This window comes from Muntiacus reevesi, chromosome 10, assembly GCF_963930625.1.
Source record: "Muntiacus reevesi chromosome 10, mMunRee1.1, whole genome shotgun sequence".
Taxonomy (NCBI): Eukaryota; Metazoa; Chordata; class Mammalia; order Artiodactyla; family Cervidae; genus Muntiacus; species Muntiacus reevesi.
Window position 1 is genome coordinate 39,012,618 of NC_089258.1, and position 14,463 is coordinate 39,027,080.

The window sequence follows — 14,463 nt, forward strand, 5'->3', positions numbered from 1 at the left end:
GGGGCAGAGTACTAATGACAACAACAACAAAGATGCCTACAGTAAAATGTAAGAAGCTCCAGAGGCCTGGCGTAAGAATACGGGTACGTACGGGATGGTGGAATATGACAGGCGCAAGTTTTACTCTCACCAGCCTGGCGCCCAGGTCTCTACCTTATACCCAGCTCAGAGATGGGGGAGGGTTTTAAGCAGAGAAGTAACAGGATTTGATTTGGTGTTAGGAAAAGCGTACTGCCTGCTTAGATGGGGATGGACCAGCAGAAGCGATCAGAATCAAGAAAACTGGTTTGACAATCGTTGCAATGATCCAGGGAAGAGAGAAATGGTGATGGGAGGAGGTGAGCCAAGACAAGGTAAAGAAGGAAGGATTCCTGATGAGAGGATGGACATTTGTGCTGGGCGTGGAAAGGTGGACTGAACTCAGTGAACGAGAGAAGGACCATCAGTTAGGGCATGAACAGATCCTGAGGGCATCAGTGATAGGCAATAGAGACTGCTCTGGAAGGAGCTGAGCTTTCAAGAAGAGACAGGGAAAAAAAGGAGGGGAAAGGAGGAGGAGGAAGAAGGAGGGAAGAAAAAAGGAGGCGGAAGAGAAATAATTTAAGATCAGTAAGTGAAATGAGCCACTTGAGCATAAATACCAGGGAGGCTCTCAAAACACAGCAGTCTCGGGGAGCCTCTCTGGAGGGTGGAGCCTGGAGTCATCATCCCGCGGCCCTCACTGCCTCACCTCCATCTTCTCGAGATCTTGACTGTCCTCCTGTTCATTTCTGTCTTTCAGAAACAGAGAGTGAGCTAGTGACCTCTCTTTTTTTTGTCACTGAGAAAAAGACTATGTCATTGAATCTAAGATGCCAAATAGTGTAAAATATACCACTGTTTTGCATACACTAAGGAAAAAAATACTCTGCCAATTACACTATGACACACCATCAGTTATAAGAAACATTATAATTTCAGAGATATTAAAATCTGAACTGTGGTGTTGGAGAAGACTCTGGAGAGTCCCTTGGACTGCAAGGAGATCCAACCAGTCCATCCTAAAGGAGATCAGTCCTAAATATTCACTGGAAGGACTCATGCTGATGCTGAAGCTGAAGCGCCAATACTTTGGCCACCTGATGTGAAGAACTGATTCACTGGAAAAGACCCTGATGCTGGGAAAGACTGAAGGCAGGAGGAGAAGGGGAAGACAGAGGATGAGATGGTTATGAGATGGTTGGATGGCATCACCGACTTGATGGACATGAGTTTCAGCAAGCTCCAGGAGTTGGTGATGGGCAGGGAAGCCTGGTGTGCTGCAGTCCATGGGGTCGCAAAGGGTGGGACACGACTGAGCGACTGAACTGAACTGAAAATCTGAAAAGTCTTTTAAAGAGTCAATTAACAGTGATCAGGAGTAAAGTTTAAGAAACTGGCCCTATTACCACAGCTGTGAACTGGACCCACCTTTGGGTCCATATACTCTCTTTCCCTTTACCCTGTAAGAACTTGCAGGAGGTCTTATCTAAGGTAAATAATTCCAGTCATATACAAGATCCTATTCACTCTTCCCTGCTCAACCATGACCCCAGTGGAGCAAAATCAAGGTTTCCTTCTCTGAAGATAAATCCCCAACAACGTACCAGAGTTTTGTTGCTTCTATATTAAAAAAGAAGAAAATCTCAGGGACCCCACATCACCTTCTGCTACTGTACCATTTACTGTGAGATTCCTCTGGAATGTTTGCTAAATCCCTGCCCTCACTTCCCCTCTTCTTATTTTCTCTTGGAGTCTCTCTACGCAGGCTTCCACTTCCATAACTCTAGTGAAGCATTGCTGTCAGGGTCACCCACGACTTACATGTTGCTAACCCCACCACTCTCTTCTCATCTTCATCTTCCCCATCCCATAAGCAGCAGCTGACACAAGTGACGATGACCTCTCCACCTGATTTCCAGGATACTACGTTCTCTGGGCTCTCCTCCCATCCCTGCCTCCACTCTGCCCCTCAGACAGTTCTTAGCTTCCTTTCCTTGTTCCTCATTATGATGCCATTATCGCAACTCATAAATATTGCACCCCCATGGCTCAATCCCTGGGGCTCCTTCTTTTCTCTATTTATACTCTCTCTCAAGGTGATCTTATCCAATCTCACATCATTAGATATCATCCCTATGCTAATTTACATCGCTGTCCTCTCCCCTAACTTTGCAAATGTCCACTCAACATAGACATAACAGACGTCTCAAACCTAGGTTCAAACCCAATATCTCATGGCCCATCAAGACAGATCCCTTCGGCAGCATTCACCATAGCAGTAAGGGAATCCGGTCACTGCAGCTGCTCAGGCAAAACTCTGGGAACATCCTCTGTTTCTCTCTTCCTCTCATACGTGTTTCCTCAGTCCACTGCCAAAGAATGCCCGCAGTACTTGAATTAAAAGCATATCCATAATTCAGTCACTTCTTACAACCCTCACGGTCGCTCCTGGTGGCCCCGGCTGTCACTGTTCTCTCACCTTAATAAACATGATGGCCTTCTAGCTGGGTGCCTGGATGTGATCTTGGCCTCTACAAGTCTTTTCTACAGAACAGTCATAGTAATTCATGTAAAATGGAAGTCAGGTCCAGTTATTCCACTGCCCATATCTGCAATGGCTTGCCATTTCATTCAGAGTAAAATCTAAAGCCTGTTCCATGGTCTACAAATTTCTAGATGACCTATTCCCTCACTACCTCTCTGACTGTAAAGAAAATAGATTTCTCTGTTTACTTGTTTAGTGTCTGCTCCCCCAACACCCACACACTCAATGTAAACTCCAAAATGACTGAGACTTCGCTTATTCAGGACTCTATATCCTGTTCTTAGAACAACGTCTGATGTATGGCTGACATTCAATAAATATTACTAAATGAGTAAGTGAATGTGTGAATGAATACATTTCTGAATTATCCCTAGATTTCAGTGAAATATTATTTCCGCATCCCTTTCCACGTTAGTGAGCTATCGAGGCAGAGGTCTGCTCTCTGTACATCCATCTCACCAGATGGATACTCGATTCAATTACACGACAATGTCGGTAAAACACTCAATGGGCTTCTTGGAGAGAGAAGGATAAAAATGAGAAGTTATCATTATGCCATTAGCATTATTACAAGTAGCTCGGTGGCTGCTGCTTTGACTACTAATAGCCTCTGTTCATTTCCATGATACTTACTTTCTCATTTCGAGTCTCCATCTCCAAACTTCCTCTTTTTTTTTTTTTTTTAATTTTTCTATTTCTCTCCACCTTTGCCCTGCTTTGTGAACCTTTTATGAAACACCACAAAGTGAAGGTCATTTGAGTGCCATTTGTATCATCCTCCATCTACCCTAATAAACCTGCAGACTCTGCCCCCAGCCCTCATGCAGAGGCATCAGGAGGGGACCAGAGGAATACGGAGCCACCCATTTTAAGAAGGAGAAACTCTAAAGTCAGGCTGTTGGGGTTAAAATTCCAGCTCAGTCACTTATTAAGAAACCTCTCTTCAGTCCCAGTTTCCTCACCTACAAAACGGGCATGTTATTTATCTATGCCTCCCTTATAAACGCTATGAGCATTAAAAATGTAATAAACCCCATTATATAAAACAAATACAAGCTAAATAAAAAGAAACACATAAATGTAAGTATAGTAAAAATACATTAGCACAGCTCCTGGCACACGGGAGTGTGCTTCATAAGCAGCATTTGTTATTTCTGGTTCTTCAACCCTCAAGTCCACGCAGCCTCCTTTTAGGCTGGGCTGCACCACCTCCTGCTCTTTTATGTCCCCATTTTATTCACACTTTCTTTTTGCAGAGGATGTCAAAATAGAGCACATTATTAAATAAAAGCTTAATAGCTGCATATTTTATACACAGAAATGTGTACATATAAGTCATGTGTGTACAGCTGTATCAATTTTCACGAAGTAAATGCACCCACGTGTGGCCATCGTGATCAGAATCTTACCAAGACCTCCAGAAACCTCTCTCACCTCTCTGCAGTCACTCCCCTGTTCCTTCTCTGCAAAGCAATCCTGAACAGTGTATGTGTCTGACTGTTTCTGACCGGTGGAAAGAGCAGAATCATGACAACATATCCTCTTTCCTGTCTGGCTTCTTTAATTCAGTGCTTCTTTTTTTAAACATGTATTTATTCGGGCCTTACTTTGTGGCACATGGGATCTTTCGTTGTGGAGTGTGGGCGTCTCTCTAGTTGTGGAACTAGGGCTTAGCTGGCTGTGACACGTGGGATTTTAGTTCCCTGACCAGGGCTTGAATCTGCGTCACCTGCAGATTCTTAACCACTGGACCACCAGGGAAGTGTCTCTTATGGTCAATGTCCCATTCATGAGATTCTTCCATACTGCTGCATTAAAACGGTAGCGTAGGGACTCCTCCAGTGCTGCAGTGGTTAAGAATCTTTCAACGCGTGGGACATGGGTTCCATCCCTGGCGGGGGAACTAAGATCTCCAATGTTGCGGGCAAATAAGCCCACGCGCTACAACGACTGAGCCCGCGTTCCACCACCAGAGAAAGCCTGAATGCTGCGATGAAGACCCAGAGCAGCTAAAAGTAAAATACAAATGGTGGTTTATTCTTTCTCATTTCTGTCCTGCAGCCCGTCATGTGACTGTACGACAAATTATCCATTTTCTTGTTGATGGGGATTTGGGGGCTATTTTCATTTAGGAGACTCTTTTGAACAAAACTCGTGAACATTCATGATTTTTGGTGAACATATGTAACAATTCTCTTAGGCATACTCCTAGGAGTTGTAACTGTTGGGTCATGGGGTTTGTAACTCTTGGGTCATGGGGTCAAGGCACATTGAGTTCTTAGTGGAAGCTGCCAAGAAGAGCTTTCCAAAGTAATCTGGAAAATTTATTCTTCTGGAAGCAATGTGTGTACACACCCACTGTTACACGTCATCACTCCTAGATATTGTCAGTTTTTTCCAGTTGAGCCAGACTGATTGCTGTGCTATGACACTGAATTGTTTTAATCTGCATTTTCTGAGGATGAGTAAAGCTATTCACTTTTTCAAATATCTGTTTGTCATTCTTATATTCTTGTTTGTGAAGTGCCTGTTCATGCCTTTCCGTCCCTCCTCTTATCCTCCTGGATTGTCTGCCTTTGGCTGACTGGTTTCAGAGGCTGTTTACACATTTTATGTGGTTCCTTGGTGGCTCAGTCGGTAAAATGATCCACCTATAAGGCAGGAGACCCGGGCTCGATCCTGGGGTGTACACGTTTTACACATCAGTTCTTGGTCAGATACATTTATCATCGACATTGCCTTCCACTCTGTAACTTGAATTTTCATTCTATGAATGGCATCTTCTGATGAACAGAAATTAATTTTAATGTAGTCCAATTTACCAACCTTTTTCTTTCACTTGCTGCTTTCTGTATGCTACTGAATAAATATCAGCCTACCTGTAAATCAAGAGATACTCTTCTGTCTTACAGCAAGAAGCTTCTCTGTTTTACCCTCCACCAGGAGAGTATTTTTCTCCTTTCTAAGACTCTTCTACTTAGACAGATAGAATGCATTAGTTTTTTATTTTCCCGAATCTCCATAGTAATGTGCATTACTTTTACTATCTTTATTATTACACACTACTTTGAATCATATGTATTTTTCTGTCCATCAGCTCTATCTTATCCTCTCATTCCAGTCACTCAAATATCTAAATCTTTCATGTTCTTTTCACTAACTCCTGGTCACGATGCCTCCTCAGTAACTCCAAAATAGGTCTATTTCACTCCATCCCAACTGCTACCTCCTAAATTTGTGCATTTCGACTTGAATACAGCAGCAGTCCTTAACTAACTGGTCACCAACCTCTAATCTACTCTTTAATTAACTGACCACACAATAGCCAGATCGATCTTCTAAAACATTAATCTCTTCCTGCTATTTTGTTTTCTAAAACCCTTTCATGGTTCCTATACTCTTAAATTAATGGTCACTTCATTTAAGTGCTTAGTGACTGAACAAGAAATAACGTAACCAACGGCAGATCTGGGTTTTGAGGACTGAGGCTTATACTACAGGTGCCTACTGAAGAAAAGAATTCAAAATGACATGTGAATGTGAACATTTAGAATGAGAAAAGCTAGGGACTTAGAAGGCCAGAGAGCTCTGGATCTTAAACTTCCTTAGCTTCAAGGTAAATCAGTTTATAAATGTCCCTAAGATCTTAATAACCTCCTAGCAACATCTTGCTCATCCCGTCTAAATTTACTCCAGATATAACACACTCCCTACCTCCTTCGTGCATAGCAGGGTGATTAGACGCAGACCGGAGCCACATTTCCTGGATTCAAACCCTGCTCTCACTCCACAAGCTCACTGTAGGCATCTCGGGAACTAATGCTGGGGATCTTGGCACACCCAAGGTCAGTCTGTCTTTCTTAGTCATTTCTTATCAGGCATGACCAGACACATCTGTATACTCTTTAATAAAGTGGGATAGGATTATTCTTCATATATTTGAGGTTTTGTATTCTTGGCTTTTGTTTTAACACTATACCATTCTCTTGACCTGATTTTCCCTGATGGATTTTCATTCACTGCTCCCAAGTGACGCTACCCTGCTTTCCAACCATCTTCTATAACAGGAGCATGAATCAAAGAGTTGCCAAGGAACCAGAATATAAAAGTCATATTAGGCTCTGCTTAGCTCGATCTGCCAATCTCAACCCAACTTTCCTCCCACTGACATTCAGAATCACCTTTATCATATACCTTTCTAGAAGGTCACATTCTTAGCTCGCTCAAAGTCAAAGTATACGCCATTTTTTTTTTCTGACTATAAAGTTAATACATAATCACTGTAGAAAAGTTAGAAAAAGAATTGGAAGCCTAAAATAAGTCACCTCTAACCTAATCATCCAGAAGTAACCTCTTAACATCTTGGTATAATTCCTTGCAGTGTTATTTTTCCTCATCCTTTTACATTAAGTTCATACCATTCCTTCAATCAAAATCATCCATTTTTAATTGACATCATACCAAATCATTTTCACATATCTTGAAAATTCTTTACAAACAGCATTTTAGCACCTGCCTAACATTATGTTGTATGGATGCTACATAATTCATTTAGTCTCCTCAGGTAGAAAATTGAGATCTTTACATTGTCTTTTCTTGGCTATTATAAATAATGCTTTTTAAAATAGCACTATCTGTACTTAAAAGTCTTATCATTTCTCCCCCTACAATCTCCCCTCCTCTTCGTGACGAATTAATCAGGATAAAATGACTGTTTTAAAACATGTTTCCTTCAAGGTCTTGAGTATATATGGATCTTACATATAACAGATAATAAACAAACACAAATATATACTTCAACAAACTAACCCTTAGGATTATTGCAATTTCACTAGCAATGCCTAAGTGTATTTGTCTTGCTCTATTCTGGCCAGCACTGAATGTTCTCATTTGCAAACTCTGCTAAAAGCAGGCACACCCACACACATATATATGTATGAATGTACTAAAGACCACAAATGATTAACAAAGGAGAAGAAAGAAGATTACACGGAACCCCAAATTCTATAAAGTGCCCTATAGTTCTTTGAATTCAAATAACATCTGCCAAAATACATTGAGAATCAAACACAATAATGTGGGAAATTCAGACACTATGATATGAAACTTTAATATATATTAGATCTGGAACATCTATAAATAACACTGTTTAGACATTTTCATCAAAATAATCAGATAAAGCTCACATTTCCATAACTTTATCTCTGAAAACTAATTAATAACCATGAATTTAATGTCCCATATACGTTAAAATTTTAAAAAGACATCATAACTGTCTTGATTTCCATATTTTTAGCTTTCATTGGTTTCTCTCTGCCTTTCATCTTCTTCTTCTTTCTCACTCCACATCTGGCCTCCTGATACTCCCCCATCCCTCCTCCCGCAGCCTGCTCCCTCCTCCCCCTCTGTTCCCATCACTTCCACTGACATCCTACCTTGAAGGTGCAGTTTGCTCTCAGTGCTCTGCAGAAGGACGGAACTCACAGAGTCCAGATTGTCATAGCTGTTACAGCCCAGGGGCCCAGTGCGTGTCTCTGTGACCTGGAGGGGACAGCGACGGTGACAGGTGTGAGACGGATGCCCTTGGCTGGGACAGATCCTGCAGAGTCAGCCCCCAGCAGGGACGCAGCAGTGGGGAGAGTCTGACTGCGCCCGCGGCCACTCCCCGAGCCCCTGCCCGTGCCGAGGACCAGGGCTGACTGGTGCCAAGCGGGCAGGCTAGCAGGGCAACCTAGCACGGACGGGAGCCAGAGCGCCCAGGTTCTATCCCTGGTTCTCACGTCACCGAGTCACGGTATTTTATGAACTAATAACAAGTGGAAACACTACCGTGTATTTCGGAAGCGTGGGCTCTGGAAAAAGGAGGGTCAGCGTTAAATCCCGGCTGGGCCATTGGTTTGCTGTGTGACCACAGGCGGGCACTTCTCTAGGCTCCTGAAACCTGGAGCTAATAAATCCTGCCCACGAAGGCTGTGAGACTAAACCTGATGGGCGGAAGTGCATGGCACGTGGCGCATGTTCGATAGCAGACATCTCATTACCCAGAGCCTTTATAAGTTGCAATGTGCATTATCGATGAGCACGTATGCACTGTTACTAGGCAAGAACAATACAATCATTCCCATTTTCACAGAAAATCAGCAAAGAGCACAATCAGCTCCGCTGCAGAATGAACGCCCCTGTCCTCTGGCGGTGTGTTTCTAAACGACTGTCTGAGAGTAACTGAGGTGGTGGACAGTAGGGCGGACAGCTATTCTAGAAGACGACCTTGAGAAATGAGCGGGGCAGTATGTGCAGTGGCTTCTTCATCTCTTCGGTCTGTACTTTCCATTACTTCACACAATCGTTGGTGGGCTCGTCTTGGGGTTTGAATCCTGCCACTAAGACACAGCGCTGGCTGCTACAGAGAAGGAGGATTCTAGCAGTGCCAGCTCTGCCTCTGTCCAGCAGGAGAGCGTTGGGTCAGTAACTCCCCTTTATAAGCCTCAATTTCCCTATCTCTACAATATCCACCCTAACACTAAAGGGATCATGTTTTTGAAGTGTTCAGCACTTAGGAAGCAGTACATAAATGGAAGGTTATTAGGCTTTGCTTTTAAAAAGTAATTTACCCTTTTTTGTGTATAGAATAATAGCATGGTTATTGTTGAAAGACATTCAAAACTACCAATTCAGCTTGCTATAAAGATACTCAGGGAGAGGAAAACAACTGGCAAAGTTTCCCCACCAGGGTCGGTTGCTCATCTTAGACAGAGCTGGCAGGGAGACCCATTCTAACCAGCTGGGTCTTGAAGGAGTCTCAAGAAATGGCTAGAGAAACCTGAGTCCCAGATTGAATGTCGAGGGTGGAGCTGTTGCAAGAACAGTTTCTTGAGTGGCCTCTGTCTAATTTCTCTGAGAAACTCCTCCTAAAGAGGCAGGCTGCACTTCCAGGATGCACAAGAGAGGATTATCTCCCGACAGAGCTTCAATATCTCAATTCTGAATCCCATCCCAGCGGGGAGGGAACCATTTGGTGATAATGAAAACCAGGCCTTGGCTTCGCTGCTCTGACTCCGATGGCTTCATAAAGCTCCAGCTCCCCGTGCTGAGTCCCCTAACAACATAATCCCCCCGATAGAGCCGATTTTTCTCGGATAAGCTGGCCCTTTGTTTGTCGATCTGATTTATTTCTCTCCCTCCTCAGCAAGGCTCTCCCGCCCACGTTTCTTCTCTTCCCTGGGTCCGTTTCTGACTCATCTGCCTGACCCCTACCAACACTCCCCTGCCACCCCCCAACCCTTCACACACACACTATCCTCAGAGGTACCTTTTAATGTCTTGATAGAAGACTAGCAACAACAACAACCTAAGACTATGTCTGCATTTTATTCAGAAGAAATCAGACTGAAGAATGAGACGTAAAATGCAGGTATAATCTGGTTTAAGAGAACTTGAGATGCAAAAAAATCTTCACTGAAACCCTCCAAAGAACTAATCCTTTTTGTCAAAAATGCCCTCCTTCATTCTCTTTATAAAGGTAATCCTTGAATTTCTTATATTGAAAGTGGAGTATGCAAGTACCTATGCTCTAAGACACTGAGCTGAAACTTTACGGCTGCTCTTTCCAATACGGTTATTTAAATTTAAATAAATTAAAATTTTAAAAAAGAAAAAACCCTTACAAATATAGCTTGTAAGTAGCCACAAGTCATGAGCTCCATAACCCCATATGTCTAGTGGCTCCTGTCTTGGCCAGCATACATTCAGAGCTTTTCCATCATCTTGGAAGGGTCTATTGGACAGCACTGGGTAGATGAGCATGGGTCAGCACGTGACAGGCTGGCTGTTTTTATAAATAAACTTTTACTGGAAAACGGCTATGATCATTTTTTTTTTATACATTGTCTATGGCCGATTTTGTTCTACAGCAGCATAGGTGAGTTGTAGCAACAGGGGTCATATGTCCTGCAAATCTTGAAATATTTATTATTGGCTCTTGACAAAAAATATTCCTGACCCTGGTCTAGACAGTAGAGTTCTAATCCCTGTTACTGATCTGGCTAGGTGTGTAACTCTGAGCAGAAGTCTTTAACTTTTGGACCTCAATGTTCACATCTGTAAAATGGGGAGAGGGAGATGAAAAACACAGGGGTTAACCAATTACTGGCCTAGGCATAATATGATTTCTGTAACTCTATGACCTTGTGAAAATTAATTACTCAGTGTAGCCTCAGTTTCTTCACCTACAAAGGGAACCTGGAAATCATTTACATAGAACTTGAAGAGTGAAAGCAAGTACTATGGATAATTACACGCCATGACCACAGCCAGGGCTGCCCCAGGAAATCAGTACATGCGGTCTTAATGAAAATGCTCAGGGTATTATAGGGCATTGGAAAACCTCGGTCAGAGTGGCTGGCCAGGGGCACCGTTAGCGCCACAGGAAGTAAGGAAGCGAGGAATCTCATCTGCCCACCGACTCTCAGACCACTTCGGTGCAGGGCTGCTGTCGTGAGAACTTGCCCCTCAAGCTGTACCTTGATTGCTCCGGTCGATATCTGGATCTCGTGGAGCCTCCTCATGGTGCCATCACGGTCAACAAAGTAGGATGATGCGAGCTGGTGCAGAGCTTCAACGCTTTGGGTGGCATTCCCTGACTTCCTGTCCAGGCGACTTCTGTCCATGTACATGGTCAAGGCCTCCTCCCCTGCGTGGAAAAGGAGAGAAGCTCAGGCAGGCTGTTGAACTCTGTGAGGGGTAGAAGGGCTTCAGGGCTTCGAAGCAGAGAATAGCTTTGGGCCTCTACTTTTGCCCAGATTTCCTTCTGCCTCTGAAAAGCAAGAGCACAATGCAAGCAAGACAGTCCAGAGGTGGCGGTGAGCACAAAGCTTCAACAGGAGGAGAATCATGAAGACAAACTTGGATGAGCCCTTCCCGTTCCTTTCTCCTCCTCCTGTTTCCTTCTTATTATCTAGTTCCTCTTATTCTTCCTCTCATTTCTCCCCTCTCCTCTTCCCTCCTTTCTTCCTCCTTTCCTTCCCCTTCTGCTGCCCCCTTCCAGATAGATGGATGGACAGAGAGATCGAGAGACAGGGGGAGAGAGAGACAGATAAGACATGGTTTAGACACAGATACAAATAAACAACTAGGAATAAGTATGCGTCTGTGGAGAGAGGAGAAACTGAACCGTCAGTCCTGTGAAATCAGATGCTGTCTACATTATTGTTACTGTTGTTTAACTGCTGGGTCGTGTCTGACTCTTTTGCAGCCACACAGACTGCAGCCTGCCAGGCTCCTCTGTCCACAAGATTCTCCAGGCAAGAACACTGAAGTGGGTTGCCATTTCCTTCTCCAGGGGATCTCCCTGACTCAGAGACTGGACCTCAGTCTCCTACACTGCAGATGGAGTTTTTACCACTATGCCACCGGGGAAGCCCAGTGTCCATATTAGTCACTGCTTTAGGAGACTGGGGTCAATCTAGGTCGGAAAGATGCTCCGAAGGAGGAAATGGCTACCCACTCCAGAATTCTTGCCTGGAGAATTCCATAGACAGAGGGTTGGCAAAGAGATGGACACAACTGAGGGACTGAGTGTGTAACATAATCCTTTGTCCAAAGTCTGCTGCTTGGCAGATATTAATAGTAAATAGTTAATCATCTACTTTTTTCATTTATCCAATTAGTATTTCTTAAGCTACATTTTGGAGGACAGGGGAGATGACAAGAAAGTTAGGCATAGGGTAGAAGAGATAGAGAGAGAGAGAGAGAGAGAGAAAACCTTACATAATTTACTCCATGAAATTTTCCTTAGAAATAAATGCATATGTTACTAACTATGAATTTGTGGTGGATTTTATTTTGGATAACAGGATGATTCATCAGAACTTCAGAAGGGAAGCTCCACCTAAAGAGATCTGATCCTTGCATCTCTGGTTTCACCCTCAACTAACTGTGAACTTAGGGACATAACCTCCCTGTTTCTCAGTTTATTCATGAATAAGATTATAAGAATAAAAATAGTACCTATTCCATGGAGTAATTAAGAAGAATAAATTAATTAGTATATACAAAGTCCTTATATTAGTATCTGTTTGTTGTAGCAACCAAAAACCATTTGGGATAGGAGCAGAACATTTGATTCTAGAACTAGACGGCCTGGACTTGAACTAGCTACAGGAGTCAGTTACCTACTCCCTCTGCACGGCAGGTTTTTCAAGTGTAATATTGGAAATACTAACTGTATTTATCTCCTAGGTCGTCATAGGGTTAAGTCTGTTAATGACATAAGGTACCTGAGCTCTGCCTGGCACAGAAAAGGTTCTGCCATTGTTCGAACTGCAAAGTATCAATCATATAAGACTTATCCTTACTTTTAGTCAACCCAATACAATAGGGTCGTCAGAGAACAAACGTTACCAATAACTTTCTGAGGACAAAAGCCTGATATCTAAGATAACTGAAATTTCTTTAGAATGCTGATGATTTTTTGAGTTAAAAGGAAGGTTAAAAAACAAAAACACAATAAACGATTACTTTTGGAAGAACAGTGGTTATCCTAGGATGCAGACACGGTCCTGACACAGAGGTCAACCCCTCCGCCCTGGCCCCGCCATGACTGCTTGAAGAACGTGGCTTCCTTGTGGTTCAGAGCTCTCCCTGTGGAGCCTCGTCTGTCTTTCAGCCAAACCATTCCTTCTGCCTCCATGCTTTATTCTTGCCAATTTTCCTCCGGCTCCATTTTTATTTATGTGTCTGTTTTCTGCTTGGAATCCCGTTCTTCCCTTACTCTACATGTCTGGCCACTGAAATCCTGCCCAGCGTTCTGAGCCCGATTCCAGGGTCGCCTCCTCTTGCCGCCCTGCGCCCGTGGCCTGGCGTCTCCCGTGCACGCTCCAGAAGCTGCTCGGCTATCAGCTTCCTGCGGGGCTTTCCCGGCCACCCTCCCCCAGACAGCAGTCGCCACCCCGCTTCACGGTTCTCCAGGGCGTCCGTTCTGTTTAGCTCGCATACATGCACTGTACTCTGCGTGTTCTGAGCACTCCGGCAGTCAATGGGGACAAGTGAATAAGACAGCGCCCCAGCCTTAGACTCACCCAGTGAACACACGCGTGCTGCCCAGGATGGGAGCCGCTGGCCAAATGTGGCTGGTGGGCATCTGAAATCCGGTTGTTCCAAACTGAGATGCACTGTGCCTATAAACTACACAGTGGAATTCCAAGAACCGGACAATGTCAAAAAAAAAAAAAAAAAAAAAGCAAACTAAAATATCTCATTAATAGCAAAGACTGTACTGGGTGTGGAAAAAATGGAACCTTCCTACACTGTTGGTGGGAATGTAAATCGGCGCAGCCGTTATGGAAAATGGTATGGAGGGTGTTTTAAAAATGTGATCCAGCAATCTCCCTCCTGGGCACATATCCAGAGGAATCTCTCATTTGGGAAGATCCATGGACCCCATGTTCATAGTAGCACTATTCACAATAGCCAAGGCGTGGAAACTCAACACTCATCAACAGATGCTTGATTTACGGAAGACGTGTTACACATGTACCACGGAATATTACTCAGCCATAAGAAAGAACGAAACACTGCCACTTCCAGCAACACGGATGGACCCAGAGATGATCATCCTAAGTGACGTAAGACAGAGAAAGACAAATATCACATGATATCACGTATATGCGGGTTCTAAAAAATGAGCTTATTTACAAAACAGATTCACAGACACAGAAAACAAACTTATGGTCATCAAAGAGAAGAGGGCAGGATGGATAAATTAGGGGTAGGAGATTAGCAGGTGCAAATTACTATACATAAAAGATAAGCAACAAGGATTTACTTTATAATGCAGGGAACAAGATTCAGTATCTTGTAATAACTTATAATGGAAAAGAATCTGAAAAAAAAATACAAAA

At 43.4% G+C, this 14,463-nt stretch overlaps 1 protein-coding gene across 1 annotated transcript in view; it reads right to left on the reverse strand.

The window, feature by feature from the left end:
* Positions 1–14,463, reverse strand: part of BRINP1 (BMP/retinoic acid inducible neural specific 1) — a 133,267-nt gene that overhangs the window by 49,545 nt on the left and 69,259 nt on the right. The window contains exons 3-4 of the mRNA XM_065947484.1: positions 11,086–11,255; positions 8,002–8,107 (exon numbers count right to left, since the gene is read on the reverse strand). Of these exons, the coding sequence (XP_065803556.1) occupies positions 8,002–8,107; positions 11,086–11,255 (276 nt within the window). The remainder of the gene's footprint in view (positions 1–8,001; positions 8,108–11,085; positions 11,256–14,463) is intronic.